The following is a 22,281-nucleotide window of genomic DNA, read 5'->3' on the forward strand; positions in this document are numbered from 1 at the left end:
CTGATGGCCCCACTACAGGAATTTGGTGCGCTTACTTTAGTGCCAGCTGTAAAGATACATTGATTTCCACGTTGTTGACAGTGTTTCTCTTACATATAGAAAAAAACTTATTTAATTTTTTTAACCAGGGTTGATTTATTTTCAATTTATTACAGAAACATGGTTTCCTATGTTACTATTTGTAACAGAGGTAATGAATTTCCAATTTCAATTTTAAAATCTATGAAAAGGAAGCATTTATTTCACATCCAAATTATAAGAGAATCAGACTCTGGTTGCCATAGTATTTTTAAAGGGACAGTTGGAATCTTTACATAATTAAGATGCTCTTGGGGAGTTGGGGGAAGGTTGTTTGAGAAAACTAGATACCATCTACCAACAATATACAGATAGCCATTATGACTAAATACAACATATAATCTATGTCGTGTTTATACCTAAGGCAAACCTATAATATCAAATTCCTCTGAATCTACTAAAAACAATCACATACACTACTTTTCACTTTTAAGAAGTATAATCTGTAGTTAGGGTTAATGTGACCCTATCTGTTTAATAAACTCACTTCTACAGAATTGTGCTAGGAAGAACCATCTAACACATCTAATATGTAATATATTCTAAACAAAAACAATTTAAGCCTCTTAAAATCAAATTACATTTTTATAAATATTCATTCCACATGTATAATTGCTGCTTCCCTTTCTAATATTTATTATTCAAAGATCAGTACATAAATAAAGAGAGCACATAATTACCTTTCCCTGAGAGAAGCTCTATTTAACACAGGGCTTGGAGAATGCTTCGGCATTGTTGAGGGTGCTGAATGGACTAGTAAGGTCCTCGCTGAATGCTGAGGCTTACTACATGACCTTGGGCTCAGATATTCTTCACACTTTTCTAAAGAGTCATCAAAGTCTCTCCCATGGGGTGTCCTGATAACCTGTTTTAAAAATTACATATATAGATATACACACATATGTATATAACATAATATATATAGTACCATAGTATGCATAGTATTATGCATGTGCACAAACACTACTTTTATAAAATACAACAAATATATGCCACAGCTATATTTAAAGATAAAATTCAGAATATAGTAATTAGTCACTGTAAGATTAAATATAGGAAGATTGTTGATTATATGTAACATTTATAAAACATTAGTTCAAAAGGCTTCTGAGTAGTGGTGAGGTTGGCATAGGAGTATGGTATCTAAAACAAAAATATATCCACATAAACCAAATGGTAGCCTAGTTTAGCTATCAGGTCAAACAGAACTAGATTCAAATTCAGGTCTAATACTCATTCATTACTTCATTTGTTCTGGGTATAGACACATGAACAAATCAGGAAAGACAAATGAATACATTCCTACCCCTGTGGAACTTACATTCTGGTAAAATTTACATTCTAATAAGAAGTTATAAATGTAAAACACACAACTATACCAAGATAAAGGAGTAGAGTGTATCAAAGGATGTTAAGTAACATGGGGAGATGTCAAACAAGAAGGAGGCTACGTGTCGATGGGTGCGATAAAAAGGGGATGCAGGAAATGAGCTGGAATTTTAAATGGGATGGTCAGTAAGAACCTCACAGAGAGGAAGGCATCTTAGTAGAGATGAAGATCTCAGTAAAGACTGTAAGATCTAAGTCATGGAGATTATCTGTAGAAAGCCTATGCCAGAAGAAACAAAAATAAATGCAAAGATCTTGGTAGTAATAAGAGGACATGCTTGATATTAGCAAGGGAGCCAGTGGAGCTGGACTGAGTAGTAAGAAATGAGGTCCAAAAGGTAGGTTTTAAGAATTTAGTCCTTTATTCTGACAGAAAAATTTGTCTTGACTTTTTCCTTCTATAAATAGGACCTCCCAGGCTATTATATTGAGAACAGTCTGCAGAGGGGCCAAGGGTCCTCTCAGGAAATCAGCTAGGAAACTATTGCAATAAAATCTGGAAAAGGATGCTGGCTTGGACCAGAATGACTACAATGGAGGTGAGAAGTGATCAGATTCAGAATATATTTAGAAGACACAGCCAACAGACTACTGGTCTCAATGTCAAAGATGACACTAAGGTTATCTGTCCTAATCAACTAGAAGGGTTGAGTTTGTATGAATTAGATATACTCTTCCAATTGTTAGTATAGAAAATTAAGATATTAGGAGTCTGGTTTTGGACATATTAAGCTTCACATGTCTATTAATCATCCAATACATTAGAGCAGAGTCTGGGGGGAAGTCCAGGAAAAAAATATAAATTGGTTATTACTATAGTCTGAACGGTATTTAAAGGTATGACACTGGGTGATTTTGCCAAGGAAGTAAATCAAAAGTAGAAAATATCTGAAGAATTAGCCCTGGGAATACTCCAATATTTAGAGGCTTGAAACATGAAAAGAAAACATTACTGAAGAGTAGCCAGGGAAGAAGGGAAAGAAACAAGATAATTGGTTGTTTTGGAAATAAACAATGTATTTCAAGGAAAGAGTAATAACTAATGGGTAAATATAACTTGATAGGTCAAGTTAGAAAAGACTGAGACCTTTGATGTTAGGAACAGTGAGGTCATCGATAACATCAACAAAAAATAGCTTTAATGGGGTGATGAGAGTGAAAAATCTGGAGTTGAGTTCAAGAGAGAACAAGAGGAGAGGAATTGGATTCATTTAACAAATATTTGAGTTCCAGTCATGTCCTAAGTTTTGGGACTACAACAGTGAACAAAACAAAGTCCCTGCCTTTAAGAGTTTACGTTATAGCAGTGTTATTTGTTAAATATTTGACCTTTTAGACAGCAATCTAATTCTTCTCAGACTCATCCCCTCACATGAAAAATAATCTTAATAATAGCTACCTTATAGATCTTCCATAATTTATTTAAACTATATTGCAGGATGTCTAGGTGTATAAATTAGTTCTCCAATAAATGTATGTCATTTGTTATTAAAAAATAAGTCCAACATAGATTTTGCTTCAACACTACCACAATTTTCAGTATTTTCCAAAATTACAACAAATAATATGTCAGTGGACAGCTGAGAGAATCAAGCTTTCATTTCAGAACCTAACAGAATATAGTTCAAATGACTCAGTTACAGTCCTCAGTAACTGACCAACAAGAAATATGTGACCAAAATCAAAGAAAAAAATAAAATTGCTCCATTTTTAGCTATTCAGACACAAAAGAAAACACAGTAAATGTTAAAAACAAGATCAAGGAGATTCATGGTGAACAATGTAAGTGCATATGTTAAGAGACACAGAATAGGCAGCTCACACCTGTAGTCTCAACTACTCGGGGGCTGAGGCTGGAGGAACACTTGAGTTCAGGAGTTCTACATTGCAGTGAGCTATGATTGCACCACTACACTCCAGCCTAGGTGACATAGCAAGACTCTTGTCTAGAAGAAGAAGAAGAAAGAAAAAAGACAATACAACAAAGAAAAAGAAAAGTGGGGGAAGGTGTCACGGTGTTATTTCTAGAATATATCCAAATATGAGCCACTTGGCCTTGATTATTTTCTTTTTATTAATTGCAATGTCAACTGAAACATGTTGGATGGCAGACAACTTCGTCTTTGTCTGCTAAATTTTCTCCCCAAACTAGTCAGCAGTGCTTTAAATTAAGCCTTTTATAGGTGACTACTACTGATTTTCTATCAGAATATTCACTGAGAATCTCTTGAATATGTTAGCTAACACTCAGACATAAAGAGAAACAAAAACTTAAACTCACAATTCAGATAAGACAGGGCATATGCAGAAGAATAAATGACAATAAGATATGCTGAAGTGTCAAAATTCAAAGGTATAAAGGCATGTAATGGTCTTAATGGTGGAGGTCTCATTGAGAAGGCAGAATTGAAAGCAAAGCCATACGTAGAAGAAAGGAGAAGGGCCACTCAGAATAGGAAAAAGGCACAAGAAAAGATGAGCAAAGATGAAAAATGAACAATTAGTTTCACTATTTCTATAGGAATGTAATAGAGAATATCACAAAGGTGAGAGGGGCACATGGTACAAGAATCTTAAATGCTACAACTCAAGAGTATTCAACATTTATTAAGCATCTTCTGCGTGTAAAGCACCAAAGAAGGGAACAATAACCACAGGTATTAAATAAATATAACAGGAGACCTCAAAAAAAACTACAATCCAGAATATAAGACATCAAGGACAAGTAACGAGAAAGGAAATTAGAACCAAATAGTCATAAAGTAATTGTGCAATGGGAACACAGTTCGAATGTATTCCTTCCATGGAATTAGAATGTGTGTTTTGGAAAGTCTTATGCCTAACTAAGGGGTTAAGAGGTATAATGAAAGTGTAGGTCTCTTTGATACGAATCCACTTCAAACTTAAAGCCTTCAGCCGTAGCTGAAAAAATGTTTCCATAGCGCTTACAAGTTTCCCTTAGATTATTTCCTTTCAAAAGCTAAATGGAATATTATCTCTTTGGCTCATCACAGTAGAGTTATATTTCTTGGGAGTATCTTCAATAACACTGGCTTAGAGTCCAAAAACCTGAGTTCAAGTCCCTGCTGCTTATGAGACTCTGAGCAAGTCACTTACCCTATTGAAGCTTTAGTTTCCTTACCTATAAACTGAAGACATAATCTTACAAATTTGACACAAAAATTAAAAGAAATAAAAGTGAAACCAGTGGAGGGCTTGGTACATGAAAGATAATTTTCTTCTGTGTATAGTATTTATACTTCAGCCTAAAAAGACCTTTTTTACATTTATGAAAAAAGATTTTTAAATGATTTTCTATGACCCCACAAATGTGACAGTTTCAATATTGCAAATACTGAAACGTATCAAGATTAAAAAATCACTAATGTTTTTAAACTAATCTGAAACTGGTACAGGTAAAAAAAGAAAATTTCATACGCTAAATTCATTGTGATTAATGGCATACTTTTCATATCTATGATACGTAGTGTTTTTATATCACACTTATGCAATAAGATTCCTGAAAAGTTGCTTACACACTGAATTCATAAATCATATTAATGGCCATAAAAATGTTACATTTACAAAAACCTCAAGGTCAAATCAGTGTGGATGAGAATTAACTACTAAGAATAATGGGAACTAGAAAATTCAGTTGCTCAACAAATATTTGTTGTAAGCCTACATAGTGCCTAGTATCACACACTATTCTCTAAAGTTTCTCGTCTGTCACAGCGCAGAAGAGTTCAGAAATAAATACAAATAATTCAAATGGAATTAGCTGAGAAGTAGTTGAGAATAAGGACCATAGGACAGTAGTGCAGTATAGGTACAACTTGCAGGATGGCCAGAGGAAAGTATGGTTCTGAAAGGGAGAAAAGAAGATGTGGATAACTGAAATCAGTTTCTTCATCTTGCCAAGAACATTTCTTAGTGAATCCTGTATCAAGTAAATGATCAATTCCTATCTTATCTGATTTAAACTTTTATATGCTCACTATCTGATTTGGTTTAAGAAAGATGCACTTTTTTTACACTAAAGACAAATTTAAAAGATATTCTAAAATAATGCAATAAGAAAATAATTCCCAAATATATCAGTTCTTGAAGAGAATCCCTCCCCTCTTAGACCACTGTTCTACTCATTTACATATAAATAACTTTATTTATTTATTTATTTATTTATTTAAGTGCTGAATTGATGCATTTTATTTATTGGTTTGCATTTAGTTCCCAGGAAATTTCTTTTTTTTTTTTAAATTGCATTTTAGGTTTTGGGGTACGTGTGAAGAACATGCAAGATTGTTGCATAGGTACACACATGGCAGTGTGATTATAAATAACTTTTTAAATCCTCAAAACAATCTTAGGAGGTAGACATTTTTAATATCTACACCTAACTGGTAAAAAAAAAAAATGAAAGCAAAATTAAACAGCTATTAAGTAGTGAGGGTACCAGGCCAACTATATATGAGGGATCTATGGCAGAAACAAACAGCAAGATCTCATAGCCCATGCTATGAGGTAAGAACCAGATGCCAGGTATAGTTTCATCACACTTACCCCCAAGTGTTATGAGCTCAGAACAAGGAGGGTAACACGTCCGAGCAGGATAGTGATTTCTCGTAGGGTGGCAGATTAAGAGACCAAAAACTGGGGATATCCATGTTGACGAGGAGTTTTTTGACTGGGATGCACTGTGTCCAGGGAACGATTTTATGTACTATGGAATATTAAGGATTTTTGGTAAGGGTCAATATCCATGTGGAAAAGGTCTATATAGTATGGCTAGTGTCAGTGAATGTGTTATAGTTGATGAAGGATTTTTAATTCATGCTTATATGCATTTGGGTAAAGTTTTTAATGTACTTTTATAGGTGAATATCCTATTGTATGAGTAAGTAACAGGATTTTTGTAACAAAAGTCCCAAAAAGGATGAGCTCACAATACAATTTACCAATAATCCAATACACAGAGCCAAGAAAAATACTGATAAACTTTCTGAGAAAGAAACAAAACATTCCCAACTAAAGTTATAATGTGATTACCAAGATGCTACCAAGCCACTGAAGGACAGTACAAGAAAGGATAATTACAGGCCACCCTCAGTTGTTGCCATATATGGAAAAATCGTACCTAAAATATTAATAAATTTAATTCAGTAATACTAAAGAATAAACTAAACACAACATGACAAGGTGGTTTATTCATGTAATACAAGGATAGATTATCATAAAATCTATCAATTCATCAGAAAAAAATTATCATCTCAACAAATGCTGGAAAAAGCACTTGATAATATTCAATATCCATTCATTATTAAATATATATATATGCTAGTCAAACAAGGAATTTCAAGAGAACTTCCTTAACTTGCTAAAGCATAGCTAACAAAACTCTACTGCAAATAATATTTATGAGTGTGGAAATTTATAGATGATCCTATCGAAGACAAGAATATACACTACATTAGTCTACAGTACACCATGTTCGGCAATACTGCAGTAGGAAGTTAAGTTTGAAAATCAGCGGCTTCACATAATAAAGGTTCATTTTTCTTCCAATATATGGTAATACAGTTTAGCATGAGAAATTATACAAAATTGCACAAGGACTCATGCTGATAAAACATGCTAAACAAATTATAACTGTGCCATCTAGAACCTGAAGCTTCACTGTCACTGTAATAAGAGGGTATTTCGAATAGTCCATTTTTATGCTGCTGATAAAGGCATACACAAGACTGGGAAGAAAAGGAGGTTTTATTATACTTACAGTTCCACATGGCTGGGGAGGTTTCACAATTATGGCTGAGTGTGAAAGATACTTGTTACATGGTGGAAGCAAGAGAGAATGAAGAAGAAGCACAAGTAGAACCCCCTGATAAACCTTTCAGATCTCATGACATTTATTTACTATGATGAGAATGTCATGGGAAAGACTAGCCCCCATGATTCAACTACCACCCCACAGGTCCTCCCACAACACAATACTGGGAGATACAATTCAAGTGGAGATTCAGATGGGAACACAGCCAAACCATACCATTCCACCCCTGGCACCTCTAAATATCATGTTCTCATATTTCAAAACCAATCATGCCTTCCCAACAGTCCCCCAAAGTTTTAACTCATTTCAGCATTAATCCAAAGTCCGTAGTCCAAAGTCTCATCTGAGACAAGGCACATCCTTTCCACCTATGAGCCTGTAAAACCAAGAGCAAGCCAGTTACTTCCTAGACACAATTGGGGTACAGGTATTATGTAGATACAGCTGTTTCAAATGTGAGAAATTGGCCAAAACAAAGGGGTCACAAGATACATGCAAGTCTGAAATCCAGCAGGGCAGTCAAATCTGAAAGCACCAAAATGATCTTTGACTCCATATCTCACACCCAGCTCACACTGATGCAAGATCCCATGGTCTTGGGCAGCTCCGCCCCTGTGGTTTTGCAGGGTACAGCCTCCCTCCTGCTGCTTTCACAGACTGGTGTTGTGTCTGTGGCTTTTCCAGGGTGCATGGTGCAAGCTGTCAGTAGATTTACCATTCTGGGGTCTGGAGGACAATGGCTCTCTTCTCACAATTCCACTAGACAGTGCCCCAGTAGGGACTCTGTGTGGGGGCTCTGATTCTTATTTCCCTTCCACACTGCCCTACCAGAGTGTCTCCATGAGGGCCCCACCCCTGCAACAAACTTCTGCCTGGGCATCCAGGCATTTCCATACATCTTCTGAAATCTAGGTGGAGGTTCCCAAACCTCAATTCTTTACTTCTGTGCACTCTAAGGCTCACACCACAGGGAAGCTGTCAAGGCTTGGGGGTTCCACCCTCTTAAGCCATAGCCCGGGCTGTACACTAGCCCCTTTAGCCATGGCTGGAGTGGCTGAGACATGAGGAACCAAGTCACTAGGCTACATGCAGCACAGGGACCCTGGGCCCAGCCCATAAAACCGCTTTTTCTTCCTGGGCCTCTAGGCCTGTGATTGGGAGGGGTTGCCATGAAGGTCTCTGACATGGCCTGGAGACATTTTCCCCATGGTCTTGGGGATTAACATTAGGCTCCTTGCTATTTATGCAAATTTCTGCAGCTGGATTGAATTTCTCCCCAGAAAATAGGTTTCTCTTTTCTATCACAATGTCAGGATGCAAATTTTTCAAACTTTTATGCTCTGCTTCCCACATAAAACTGAATGCTTGTAACAGCACCCGAATCACATCTTGAATGCTTTGCTGCTTAGAAATGTCTTCTGCCAGATACCTTAAATCATCTTTCTCAGGTTCAAAGTCCCACAGATCTCTAGGGCAGGGGCAAAATGCTGCCAGTCTCTTTGCGAAAACCTAACAACAGTCACCTTTGCTCCAGTTCCCAAAGCTCCTCATCGCCATCTGAGACCATCTCAGCCAGGATTTTATTGTCCATGTCGCTATCAGTTTGGTCAAAGCCATTCAACACATCACTAGGAAGTTCCAAACTTTCCCACATTTTCCTGTCTTCTTCTGAGCCTTCCAAACTGCTTCAACCTGTTTGTTACCCAATTCCAAAGCTGCTTCCACATTTCTGGGTATCTTTTCAGCAACACCCCACTCTACTGGTACCTATTTGCTGTATTAATCCATTTTCACACTGCTGATAAAGACATACAGGAGACTGGGAAAAGAGGAGGTTTAATTTGACTTACAGTTCAACATGTCTGGGGAGGTTTCACACTCATGGATGAGAGTGAAAGGCACTTCTTACATGGCAGCAGCAAGAGAGAATGAGAAAGAAGTAAAAGCAGAAACCCCTGATAAACCTATCAGATCGAGAGAGCCCTGAGCAGCCCCACCGCCGCCGCCGGCCTAGTTACCATCACATCCCGGGAGGAGCAGTAGCTGCCGCAGCCGGCCCCAGTCACCATCACCGCAACCATGAGCAGCGAGGCCGAGACCCAGCAGCCGCCCGCCGTCCCCCCGCCGCCCCCGCCCTCAGCGCCGCCGACACCAAGCCCGGCACTACGGGCAGCGGCACAGGGAGCGGTGGCCCGGGCGGCCTCACATCGGCGGCGCCTGCCCGCGGGGACAAGAATATCATCGCAACGAAGGTTTTGGGAACAGTAAAATGGTTCAATGTAAGGAACGGATATGGTTTCATCAACAGGAATGACACCAAGGAAGATGTATTTGTACACCAGACTGCCATAAAGAAGAATAACCCCAGGAAGTACCTTCGCAGTGTAGGAGATGGAGAGACTGTGGAGTTTGATGTTGTTGAAGGAGAAAAGGGTGCGGAGGCAGCAAATGTTACAGGTCCTGGTGGCCTTCCAGTTCAAGGCAGTAAATATGCAGCAGACCGTAACCATTATAGACGCTATCCACGTCGTAGGGGTCCTCCATGCAATTACCAGCAAAATTACCAGAATAGTGAGAGTGGGGAAAAGAACGAGGGATCAGAGAGTGCTCCCGAAGGCCAGGCCCAACAACGCTGGCCCTACTGCAGGCGAAGGTTCCCACCTTACTACATGCGGAGACCCTATGGGCGTCGACCACAATATTCCAACCCTCCTGTGCAGGGAGAAGTGATGGAGGGTGCTGACAACCAGGGTGCAGGAGAACAAGGTAGACCAGTGAGGCAGAATATGTATCGGGGATATAGCCCACGATTCCGCAGGGGCCCTCCTCGCCAAAGACAGCCTAGAGAGGACGGCAATGGAGAAGATAAAGAAAATCAAGGAGATGAGACCCAAGGTCAGCAGCCACCTCAACGTCGGTACCGCCTCAACTTCAATTACCGACGCAGACGCCCAGAAAACCCTAAACCACAAGATGGCAAAGAGACAAAAGCAGCCGATCCACCAGCTGAGAATTCGTCCGCTCCCGAGGCTGAGCAGGGCGGGGCTGAGTAAATGCCGGCTTACCATCTCTACCATCATCCGGTTTAGTCATCCAACAAGAAGAAATAAGAAATTCCAGCAATAAGAAATGAGCAAAAGATTGGAGCTGAAGACCTTAAGTGCTGGCTTTTGCCCGTTGACCAGATAAATAGAACTATCTGCATTATCTATGCAGCATGGGGTTTTTATTATTTTTACCTAAAGATGTCTCTTTTTGGTAATAACAAACGTGTTTTTTAAAAAAGCCTGGTTTTTCTCAATACGCCTTTAAAGGTTTTTAAATTGTTTCATATCTGGTCAAGTTGAGATTTTTAAGAACTTCATTTTTAATTTGTAATAAAAGTTTACAGCTTGATTTTTTCAAAAAAGTCAACAAACTGCAAGCACCTGTTAATAAAAGTCTTAAATAATAAAAAAAATAAAAATAAAAAAAATAAAAAAATAAAAAAAAACCTATCAGCTCTCTTGACATTTATCTACTATTAGGAGAATAGCATGGGAAAGGCTGGTTCCCAAGATTCAATTAACTTCCCCAGGGTACCTCCCACAATACCTCTATAAAAAAAAATCCAAGAACATCTATGACAAGATTGTCATACAAAAATCAATTCCAAACCTATATATCAGTAAAACAACAAAATGTAATTTTACCAAAAAAAAAAAAAAATAAGTCCATTTACAATAGGAACAAGCCATAAGGTTTCTAGAAACATGTCTAAAAAAACAATGTATAACACATTAATGAAAAAACATACAACTTCAGTGAGCCATAAGAACTGAGACCATCTGCATTCATATGGCTTAACTATCAGAACAAAGATCTAAGGCCCACCTACTTCAACATCACATTCTCATGAGTTCCTCAATTCTTGCCCAGGAAAATGAAGCTATAAACAGTAAATAACTTCATTATTTTCTTCAAGACCTTCCCATAAATCATTTACCTGAACAACAGACTGCTCAATCATCAATGAGCTTTCTTCTCAAAACAACAGATTCTGAATCCGGTCAAAAAGTTCACTTCTCAGGTCAACAGATCACTCAACTGAACAAATCCCTTCCTTATCAAAATAGTGTTTACTTGTCAAGACTTTAAGACCCAGACCTTTATTCTATTAATCCTAAACTTTTATATCACAAACTTTGCCTACAAGATTCCCACACTGAAAGATCTCTTATGACACTCAAGGCTAGTTCCCAAAACCACACAAATATCAGCCATTAACATTCCTCTCCCAGAGACAACACTAACACTGTCAAGGTGGTGTTCTCCCATTCGGTATTATGTCATAAACTCAGCTTTGCTTGATATCAACAGATTATTCAGTTTTTGTGGTAGACTTTTCACCAGTTGGCAGTTGACAATCCTAGAAGTCTACTAAGATCCAATAGGCGCTTTCGCTTCCACAGCTAAGATCTTCAACTTAGAAATACCAAATTCTACTGAGACCTCTTTTAGCCCTTCTCTTCAGGGGTCTCTCTGGCTATAACGGTGAAGTGGGTCTCAGTATTGAGACTCGGCTCCAATTTCCTTTGGTTAAGCTCTCAATCACTGAGTTACCTTGTCTTTTTAGAAATGCAGTAAGACTTTTAGTAATCTATTAATTATCTGATCATGAAAATTTGTATGCCAGGGAGAAATCTGTCTCATTACTAACAATACTAATATGTATCTGTCACTTTTTAAGGGGAGTCTGTAAAAGAAAGTTCCTAGAAATGTGAACAGACATAAGCTACTAAACCCATTTTTGAGGCCAAGCCCAAATACTCACAGGTTCAGCTGTTCTCACTGTACCAACATCCTTACAGTAAAAACTTTGCCCTGGGTCACTTATCAAAATATCATGAAAACGTTCCTCAGGTTGGTTGGCTGGTTTGTTTTCTTCATGGGAGAAATTTTCTCTGGGAGAAACTGCCTCCAAATCTTTCATCTTTCTAAAATTGTGGATTTGTCCAGTCTTCAGTTCGAAATTACCAACTATTAGCATGAGACCCAAAGAAAAATTGCACACAAATAATATATCTGATCAACACTGCCAAACTCATGGATTTATTTCAGTCTAGGTTCATGTTCTCCTCTAAGTTATAGTCAAGCTTCCTAGGTGTATTCATACTAGAATTTTAAATTGTACACTATTTCTCTAAACAGCATGATTTCACCAAGGATATTTTACATTTACAGTGGCAACTCTGGAGACTTTTTATATAAATTAAACTGTTTGTTTGAAAGGTACCTTAGAATGGAAAGAAGCAAAATCCCACACATCCAATGGTCCATATTTCCTAAATGCTATGAAAAAAATTATTTGATTCTAAAAATTGCTTCCTTAAAAGATTTGCTAGCCAAGGCAAATTAAAAATATAAAATGTTAAAACCATTTGCCTTTGAGATGCCTTCATATCCTAATTTAAAAGAAACAGCATTTATCCCACTATTCTTCATCTCCTGTGCTATGTTCCTCCATCACCCTCAGACCTCTATTCTTCCTTCTGCCTACTTTCCTTCTCATCTGACCCGCTAGAAACAAAAGTTCAATAACTTCTTAAAGGTAAATTCCCTTCAGAATGGGACAAGTGCCATGTGGTTGCTTTTTATGCTCTGGTCTGTTTATTTTTAAGCTTCTGGGCTGAAAACCACTGCCAGAGACTTTCCAAAGCCTAAACAAGATAAACAAGTATTTGCAGAAGTAGTTAGAATTCTGTGAACTCCAACCTAATCCTTGTACATTTTCCTTTATCAATAAATGGTATCATCAAACACTGACTTATGAAAGTCAGAAATCTAAGAAGCTTTCTTAACATTGTACAGCTAAGTTCCTTTCAATACTCTCTGATTTCAGTCTTCCTGGCTACTTTTGCCTAGCTCCTGGAATTAAAAAAAAAAAGAGTAGAGATATTTTTATTGGGATCTTGCTAATTTTTAAATTACTCTAGGTAGAGAACATCTTTATAGTATCAAATTTTTCCCTATGAGAACACATTACAGTCATGCATTGCTTAACAATGGGGATACCTTTTGAGAAATACATCACTAGGCAATTTTGTCACCATGCAAACATCATAGAGTATACTTACATAAATCTATATGGTATAGTCTACTACACACCTAGGCTATAATGATATAGCCTACTGTACCAAGGCTATAAACCTGTACAACATGTTACTGTACTGAATGCTATAAACAATTGTAACAAAATGATAAGAATTTGTGTAACATACCTAAACAGAAAAAGTACATTAAAAAATAGATAATATAATCTTATAAAACTACTGTTATATTTGTGGTCCATCGCTGACCAAAACGTCATCACACAGCACATCTTTTCCGTTTTTCAGGTCTACTATTCCAACATGAATTCTAAATATCTGTCTAATATCTCTATTACTATCACCCTCCATTACTACTGCCCCTATCTAACCTATCATTTCTCACCTCAACTATTCAATAGCCTACTAATTTGTCTACCAGCATCAGCTCTTTTCCCCGAGCAATTCATTTTCCATACTGCAATTCAGTGAAATATTTTCAAAGGATAAATCTAACCATGTTACCTTGCTATTTAAAATCATTTCATTTGCTCCCATTGTACCTAGGACAATTACCAAAATTTCCAATATGGCCTAAAAGATTTAATCCCTACCTGCTTCTCCAAGCTCAATTTATACCAAGTACCTATTCACGTCTTTACTTCCAGCAACATCAATCTTTTAGTTGCTTAGCCACAGAACCTTAATAAATGCTATTTTCCCTTTTCTTTTGCATATGCTCTTCCCTCCCCCTTTCACGGAGTAAACTCCTATTCATCTTCAAAGCTCAACATCTTTAAAATATCTTTTCCATTCTCCTCAACCAGGTCAACCCATCTTAGTATATAATGTCAAAGCATTATATATGTCCTCCATGATATTTATCACAGTTCCAGGTACATACGAATGTTTGTGATTTTGTTATCATTTCTTCCTCCTTCACTACCATGAAATATCCATGAGGGCAGAGATAACTTCTTTTTTTGCTAATTTTCTATTTTCAGCACAATAGTCAGCCACATAATCTTTTTTAAAGGGAAAAAGAGATATTAGGAGGGAAAAGGAACAGAGTATTATACGTGTGATAGAAATGGCTGGCTGTCCACCATAATTCAGCTTTCCCTCCTCCAGAGTAGAACTGTTGCTAAGAAGCAATCTTTGCGTCTAGGTGAAAGAATGTGATTAGCTATTGGCAATAGAATGTAGGCAAGAATGGTGTGTCAATCCCAGGCCCAGGCTTTTAAGTAAAAGATGTGCCTTCTCTGTATTTTCCATCATCTTCCACCATGTGAAAAAGACAGCAATGCCACAGTGTGAGCCAAAGCCATAAGATGGGTCACTGCATGAAGAACAGCAAGGGCAAAACTGCCCCCATGATCCAATCACCTCTCTCTCAGCAAGTGGGAATTGTCCATCTCTTGACACGTGGGGATTACAATTCAAGATGAGATTTGGGTGGGGACACAGAGCCAAACAATATCACATGTGGAATCTAAAAATCCAAACTCATAGAAGCAGAAAACAGGATGGTGGTTGCCAGAGAGTTGTTGGGGTATAAGAAGAATGCAGAGATGTTGGTCAAAGGGTATAAAGTTTCAGATAGACAGGATGAAAAATTCTGTAGCTCACCTTTACAGCATGATGATTTTAACTAATAATATATTATATACTTGAAAACTGCTAAGACAAATTTGTCTTAGGAGAAAAAATCAGTTGTTACATTCAGTAATACCTTACATGGTAGTATTTCCAAACTTCAATCATTCACAGAGCACCCTCATAATTTTTGCAGTATTTGCATATATTTTATGTTCTTTTCCTTAAATTCATTTTCTCTTCATTTATTTACTCACCAAGATAAATGAAAATCCAGTATCATACATGCATGATAGCCTTACAAATAGAGTGAAAATAAAACTCACCATAATAAATGAAAATCCAGTATCATATGCTTTACGTATATGACAGCGTTAAAAAATACAGTGAAAATAAAACTCACCACAACAAATAAGTACATGAATATGTTAAGTAGCTTAATCTAATCATTCCACAACATATACATATATGAAAACAGCATGTTGTACCATAAATATCTAAAATTTTTGTCAATTATACCTTAATAAAGCTGGAGAAAAAAGAAAAGGTGAGAAGCTCAGGAAAGAACTCTTTTGCCTATGCAAAGTATACACATTCAAAGAACTCACGCAAGGTCCCACTTTTCTAGAAAATGTTCTGCGAGCACTCCTGGCTTCATGGCTCTTTTCCATATAGAAATCCTATAGTGTTCTATTACCTGAATATTTATTAACTAACTACTATGTGCCTACATGAAAATAATCCTTTTTTATTTTCATGTTTAATACTGCAGATATATTTATATGAAAATCTACCTCTTCAATACAAAAATAATCCTGTGAACTTCCCACCAACTGTCCTCCAAGCGAAGCCCTGATATTAAGAAATACAGAGATGGGAGTAGGAAGGAATTAAAGTAGTTGAAATGCAGCTTTTGGTGGAATTCAATTTGAAAAGAGGGCTCTTAACATCTGTCTTTAAATGAACCAGCCAACTTACAGCAGGATTATAGCTACCTTAGGATAAAGATTAGTACTTTCTCTTTATTCTGTATTTGTATAGATTTGGTTTACTTGTTTTCTCTTAATAATCCACTTACACAATATACATATGTTAGGAATTACTACTATATGTCAGACAATATGCTAGGTACTACCAATTATTATCAATAAGCAAGATCAGTAGGTCCTTTCCATATTGTATATGTGTGTGTATAACAAATACCAATGTATACGATGCATAAATTTTAAATGTCAGGGTGGGGCTGGACTAGGTTAATTATGCCAGGTCCACTCTCCTCTAGTGACAGCCTTAAAAAAGAAACAACTCTCTATATAAACACTATACAGTAGCATCCCCAACTTTTTCGGCAGCAGGAACTAGTTTTGTGGAAGACAATTTTTCCATGAACTGGTGGGTAGGGGGAAGATGTTTGGTTTCAGAATGAAACTGTTCTACTTCAGATTATCAGCCACTAGTTAGATTCTCATAAGGAGCACACAACACAGATCCCTCATATGCACAGCACAATAGGGTTCACACTCCTATGAAAATCTAATGCTGCCACTGATCTGACAGGAGGTGGGCTCAGGCCATAATGCTCCCTCACCTGCCACTCACCTCCTGTGGTATGGCCCAGTTCCTAACAGGCCACAGACCACTACCCCTCTGTGGCCTAGGGGTTGAGGACTCCTGCTATACAGAGACAGCCCTATCTATATAAGTGCTATATTCATAGTCTACACCAGTGACTCTCAATTATGAATCTTTAGATAGGTGGCAAAAGAGATAAATAAGAATCATCCAGAAACTTGGTAAAAATAGAAAATTCCAGCCTTCATTCTCAGCAATTTCAATTTACTACGCTTAGCATAAATTTTTATAAAGTTTCACATAGATGATTCTGACACTGGTAGATTTGTGTCCCTAAACAGTGCTTTGACTCATTATGTAACTCTCCTGTGTTTCTTTTATCACAGTTAAAGTATGACAAAGTATTATGGTATTCAGTACCAGTAACACAAAACAGTTTAATAAACAATGATATTTTAAGAAAAGCTTTGGTTTTTCTTTTGTTTTGTTTTCCCACATATAAAAACACTTATCATCAAGATGCTTTCACTTAGGGACAGAAAAGATAAGCTGTAAGACAGTCCTTCTCAAAATGTAGGATGTGGACTACAGGTGATATGAGAAATAATATGGTATCCAAAATGATTTGAGAAGATATACAGGTTATTTTACATGGCACATGAACATACATGAAATAATACTGAATCACCAGAAAAAATGTATTATCTTTTCAACTCCCTTTGAATACAAAATCCTCAGTTTTAGCTACTGGTATGTCTCTTATACCTCTCTACCATTGATTCTCATTTTAAGAAATGGAGAGTATGTTTCAGAGCCTTTAGCAAAACAGTATCTAGCCAAAATTTAGAAACATTGCTTTATTTTTAAGGCTATCGTACATGTAAAGCATTTGATACTGGATTTTCATTTATCATGGTGAGTAAACAAATAGAAAGAAAATGAATTTAAGGAAAAGAGCATAAAATATATGCAAATACTACAAAAATTATGAGGGTGCTCTGTGAATGACTGAAATTTGGAAATATAACATCTAAGGTATTACTGAATATAACAACAGTTTTCTCTCCCTCATGCACACACATAAACATACACTAACATATTCAATAATTAATTAATGCAAAAGAATAACCAAATGCCACAAAATAATTTTAGAAAGACATTAAATGTACTGCTTGACAAAGTAACCAAAATAACATTATATAACAATCACTGTTTTTACATTTTTTACTAAACGAATTTGATAATCCCTACCTGAAATACATATATGTAATATACTCATGTTGTTGTCTGAAAGCCAGAACAATTATTATTCTACAATTCATTCCACACACCTTATAATCCTTGGGTCGGTAGCAGCCAAGATGAGAATGATCTGAAAAAGGAAGTACAAAACAATTAAAGTTTTGGGGCTTTACTCATTACTTAAAGGAATCAATTTTCAAGAATCAACTTATAAGTATTACAATTTCTGTTATACTGACAGAAAAGAAAATAAGAACCAGAGACAATCAGCTTGCACCTTCAAGAGAGTTGATTAGGGGCATTTTGTACTCCCTTCCTCCACTAAGAAAAACCAAAAGACTGAGTAGATAATCATACATTGAAAAGATCAGCCAAGAGAGAATACTGGAATTCAAAAGAAAATTGACAGGCAACACCGAAAGCAAGGAAGGAGAAGGAAGCAAGACAGCCTGTTCAGCGAGGATTGGTACCCAAGAGATACGTCTCAATATAGAGAAAGAGTAAGTGAGAGACTCTCAGCGGTCCACATTATCACCACAGACCCCTGTAATCCCAGCCCACTAAAGAGCCTTTCATCCCTTGTGGGCCCTGAAACTAACATAAGGAGCTGCTGGGAGACTGTACCACAGCACTGCCCAAGAGAGAAGCTTGCCCTGGGTCCCTTGCGTTCCCTGAGACCTAAGTAGCTACAGCAAGGTACCACTGCAGAACTCCCTCCCTTACAGACTGCAAGCTGTCCTGGAGCCCAGTAGCAGCAAGGCTGAAGTACAAGAGAAGCACAGGCTACTGCCCCTAGGACTTAGCAATAAGCTATCACAAGCTACTGGATGTAGGGCTCTATTAGTCCATTTTTACACTGCTGATAAAGACATGCCCAAGAATGCACAATTAACAAAAGAAAGAGGTTTAATTGGACTTATAGTTCCATGTGGCTGTGAAAGCCTCACAATCATGGCAGAAGGCAAGGAAGTGCAAGTCATGTCTTACATGGATGGCAGCAGGCAAAAAGAGAGAGCTTGTGCAGGGGAACTCCTCCTTTAAAATCATCAGATCTCATGAGACTTATTCACTATTACAAGAAAACAGCACAGGAAAGACTTGCCCCCATAATACAATTGCCTCCCACCAGGCCCCTGCCACAACACATGGGAATTCAAGATGGCATTTGGGTGGGGACACAGCCAAACTATATCAAGGTCAGAGACATGACTGACTCTTTGGGACTGCAGCACAAATGAGATGCCATTCTAGAACCCTTCCCCCATAGACTGTGCACTGTCCTGAAGCCTAGCAGCATGGAGGCTGAGGCATGAGTGCCACTGGGGCCGAGGTATAAGTGGTGTACATGCTCCTCACCTGCCAGCTAGGGTACTATTACAGGCAGCAGCATTGTCTCCGGCTCCAAGTAGCAGGGCAGAAGTACAAATACTACTTCCAAAACCCAAGCACCCCCTTAGTGGCCAGGGGACCACTCTGCCCCGGCCTACCACAGCCAGCACTTGTTTACACCATCAGGGAGCCTGAGGCAAACAAGACAGGCCCAACTCTGCCCCTCCTCCTCCCATGCCAGAGCACATAGTTTGAGGGCCAGAAGACTGCCCAGCCCAGTCCACCACTAATAGCACCTGAACACTCCTCCACAGGGAAAGGAGGTTGGGCCTCTTCTTTTTAAAATGTGATTATTTTTAAAAAGAAGAGCTCCCCTGCACAAGCTCTCTCTTTTGCCTGCTGCCATCCATGTAAGACGTGATTTGCTCTTCCTTGCCTTGTGCCATGATTGTGAGGCTTCCACAGCCACTACCACCAGAGCCAGCATTTAACTGTACACACCACCTTCAAGCCTGAAGACTGGCCCACCTAGACAACCTCAGCCACTGTCAAAAACAGTGTGCACTACTTGGGACTCAGAGGATCATCCTGCCACTGTCACAGTCATCACCCATGCCACACTGATTACACAGGGTAGCCAGGGGTTTGAGAACCTGTCCATCTCTGCCTGGCCCATGATGGCTACTATTAGCATCTGAGTAAGCCAACTAGAGGTCCATGAATCAGTTCACCAGGACCAGCTAACATTGCTGTCAGCACACAGCACTGTGGAGCCCAAGGACAGGCATGGTCAGCTCACCACTGCCACCACTGGGACCCAAAGACTAGACTACCTAGTGTCCAGTCCTCAGCAAAACTAAAACACAGCCTCCACTAATAATTGCACACTAAGGTAATGAACAAATCTCAGATACCACTGATGCTGTTTACAAAAAAAAAAAAAAAATCACAGAGACTATACCACTGCATGCCCCCAGAAAAAGGCCAAAGTGCCCTACCCAACCAGTAACAGAGATGCATCTTCAGGAAAAAGTCCTCCCATACAAAAGCAAATTCAAAAAACTGGAACAAACAGCTGACATACCAAATGTTCGGACATCAATGTAAAGATACAGGAAAAATGAAAAGCAAGGAAATATGACACCTCCAAAGGAACAAAATAATTCTCCCAAAGCAGATCTCAATCAAAAAGAAAGTCATGAAATCCCAGAAAAATAATTCAAATTACTGATTCTAAAGACACTCAGTGAGATATAAGACAATTCTGAAAAACAATGTAAAGAAATCAGAAAAACACTGCAGGACATGAATGAAACATTTACCAAGGAGATATGTATCACAAAAAGAGACCAAATAGAAATTCTGAAGATGAATTAATTGACTGAACTACAAAATACATTTGATTTTGGTTTTTTTGTTTGGTTTTTAGTTTTTTGTTTTTTTGAGGCAGCGTCTCACTCTGCCACCCACGCTGGACTGCAGTGGCACGATCTTGACTCACTGCAACCTCCGCCTCTTGGGTTCAAGCGCTTCTCCTGCTTCAACCTCCAGAGTAGCTGGGATTACAGGCATGTGCCACCAGATCCACCTATTTTTTTTTTATTTGGGATAGAGTTTCACTCTTGTCGCCCAGGCTGGAGTGCAATGGTGTAATCTTGGCTCACTGCAACCTCTGCCTCCTGGGTTCAAGCAATTCTCCTGCCTCAGCCTCCCAAGTAACTATTTTTAGTAGAGACAGGGTTTCACCATGTTGGCCAGGCTGGTCTTAAAGTCCTGGCCTCAACTATCGGCCTGCCTCATCCTCCTAAAGTGCTGGGATTGCAGGCATTAGCCATCAGGCCTGACCTACAAAATACATTTGAAAGCATCAACAATAGATTAGACCAAGCATAAAAACAGGATGTCAGAATTTGAAGATAGGTCTTTTGAAATAACCTGGTCAGGCAAAAATAAGAAAAAAAAATTAACAAAGCTTTTGTGATCTATGGGACACCATAAAATGACCAAATATACTAATCATCTGTATCCTCAAAGGAAAAGAATATAAGAGTTCAAAAAACTATTTAATGAAATAATAAATGAAAAACTTCCAAAGTCTAGCAAGAGACTTAGACATTCAGGTGCAAGGGACCAGTAATCCCTATGCAGATGCAGTACAAAACATATTTCCCATGGAATATTATAGCCAAAATGTCTAAAGTCAAAGACAAAAAAAGAATCCTGAACAACCAGAGAAAAGTGACTAGTCACCTATAAAGAAATCCCCATTAGACTAACAGCTATTTCTAAGTAGAAACCTTACAGACCAGGAATGGAATGTAAGTTCAAAACCTGCCAGTCAAGCACACTCACTATTAATATATCCAGAAAAATATATCCTTCATAAATTTAGGAAAAATAAAGTATTTCCCATATAAGTCTGAAGGAATTCATCACCAGTAGACCAGCCCTACAAGATGTGATCAAGGGAACTCCAAACCTGAAAGGAAAAGAATGACATGTATCACTATGAAAATACAAAACTCAATGATAAGGCGAGCACACAAATAAGAAAGAGAAAGGACTCATGGCACAACCACAGATAACCACCAAACCACAATGACAAACAATGAAAGAAAAAGAAAGGACAAACGAATATATAAAACCATCAGAAAATAACAATATGGCAGGAATAAAACCACACATATCAATAATAAACTTGAATGTAAAACTAAAAATAGAACAACCATATAATCAACAATCTCACTACTGGATATCTATCCAAAGGAAAGGAAATAAGTATATTGAAGAGATATTGCCAGCACTACTCACAATAGCCAAAATGTGGAATCAACCTAAGTGTTCATCAGCAGATGAATGGATAAAGAAAATGTGGTACATGCAATGGAATAATAAAATAATTAGGGCATAAAATGAATGATATCATGTCATTTGCAGGAACATGAATGGAACTGGGGGATCATTATTTTAAGTGAAATAATTCAGGCATAGAAGACAAATATTGCATGTTCTCGTATGTGAAAGCTAAAAATATTGTCACATAAAGCAGAATAATAGATACTAGAGGCTAGGAAGGGTAGGTCAGTAGGGATGGGTGAGGAAGAGCAGTAGCTTAACAGGTACAAACATAGATTAGAAAATAGGTATACTCTGTTGTCAAAGGAGAGCATAGAAACT

General features: G+C 37.9%; 1 protein-coding gene and 1 pseudogene across 6 annotated transcripts in view; one reads left to right on the forward strand and one right to left on the reverse strand.

Annotated features, from left to right (window-relative positions):
* Positions 1 to 22,281, reverse strand: part of SPATA6 (spermatogenesis associated 6) — a 158,457-nt gene that overhangs the window by 59,313 nt on the left and 76,863 nt on the right. For 4 of the 5 annotated variants that reach the window (XM_032247521.1, XM_032247520.1, XM_032247522.1 and 1 more), the window contains 2 exons: positions 17,865 to 17,905; positions 759 to 943 (listed from right to left, as the gene is read on the reverse strand). In XM_032247521.1, coding sequence (XP_032103412.1) covers positions 759 to 943; positions 17,865 to 17,905 — 226 coding nt within the window. The remainder of the gene's footprint in view (positions 1 to 758; positions 944 to 17,864; positions 17,906 to 22,281) is intronic. The other variant, XM_032247523.1, reaches the window with a different exon arrangement.
* Positions 9,274 to 10,588, forward strand: LOC116529550 (annotated as a pseudogene). The gene has a single exon (XR_004259537.1). The product of XR_004259537.1 is annotated as a Y-box-binding protein 1 pseudogene (transcript).

Source organism: Sapajus apella, unplaced genomic scaffold (assembly GCF_009761245.1).
Source record: "Sapajus apella isolate SASKATOON/1434 unplaced genomic scaffold, GSC_monkey_1.0 scaffold62, whole genome shotgun sequence".
NCBI lineage: Eukaryota > Metazoa > Chordata > Mammalia > Primates > Cebidae > Sapajus > Sapajus apella.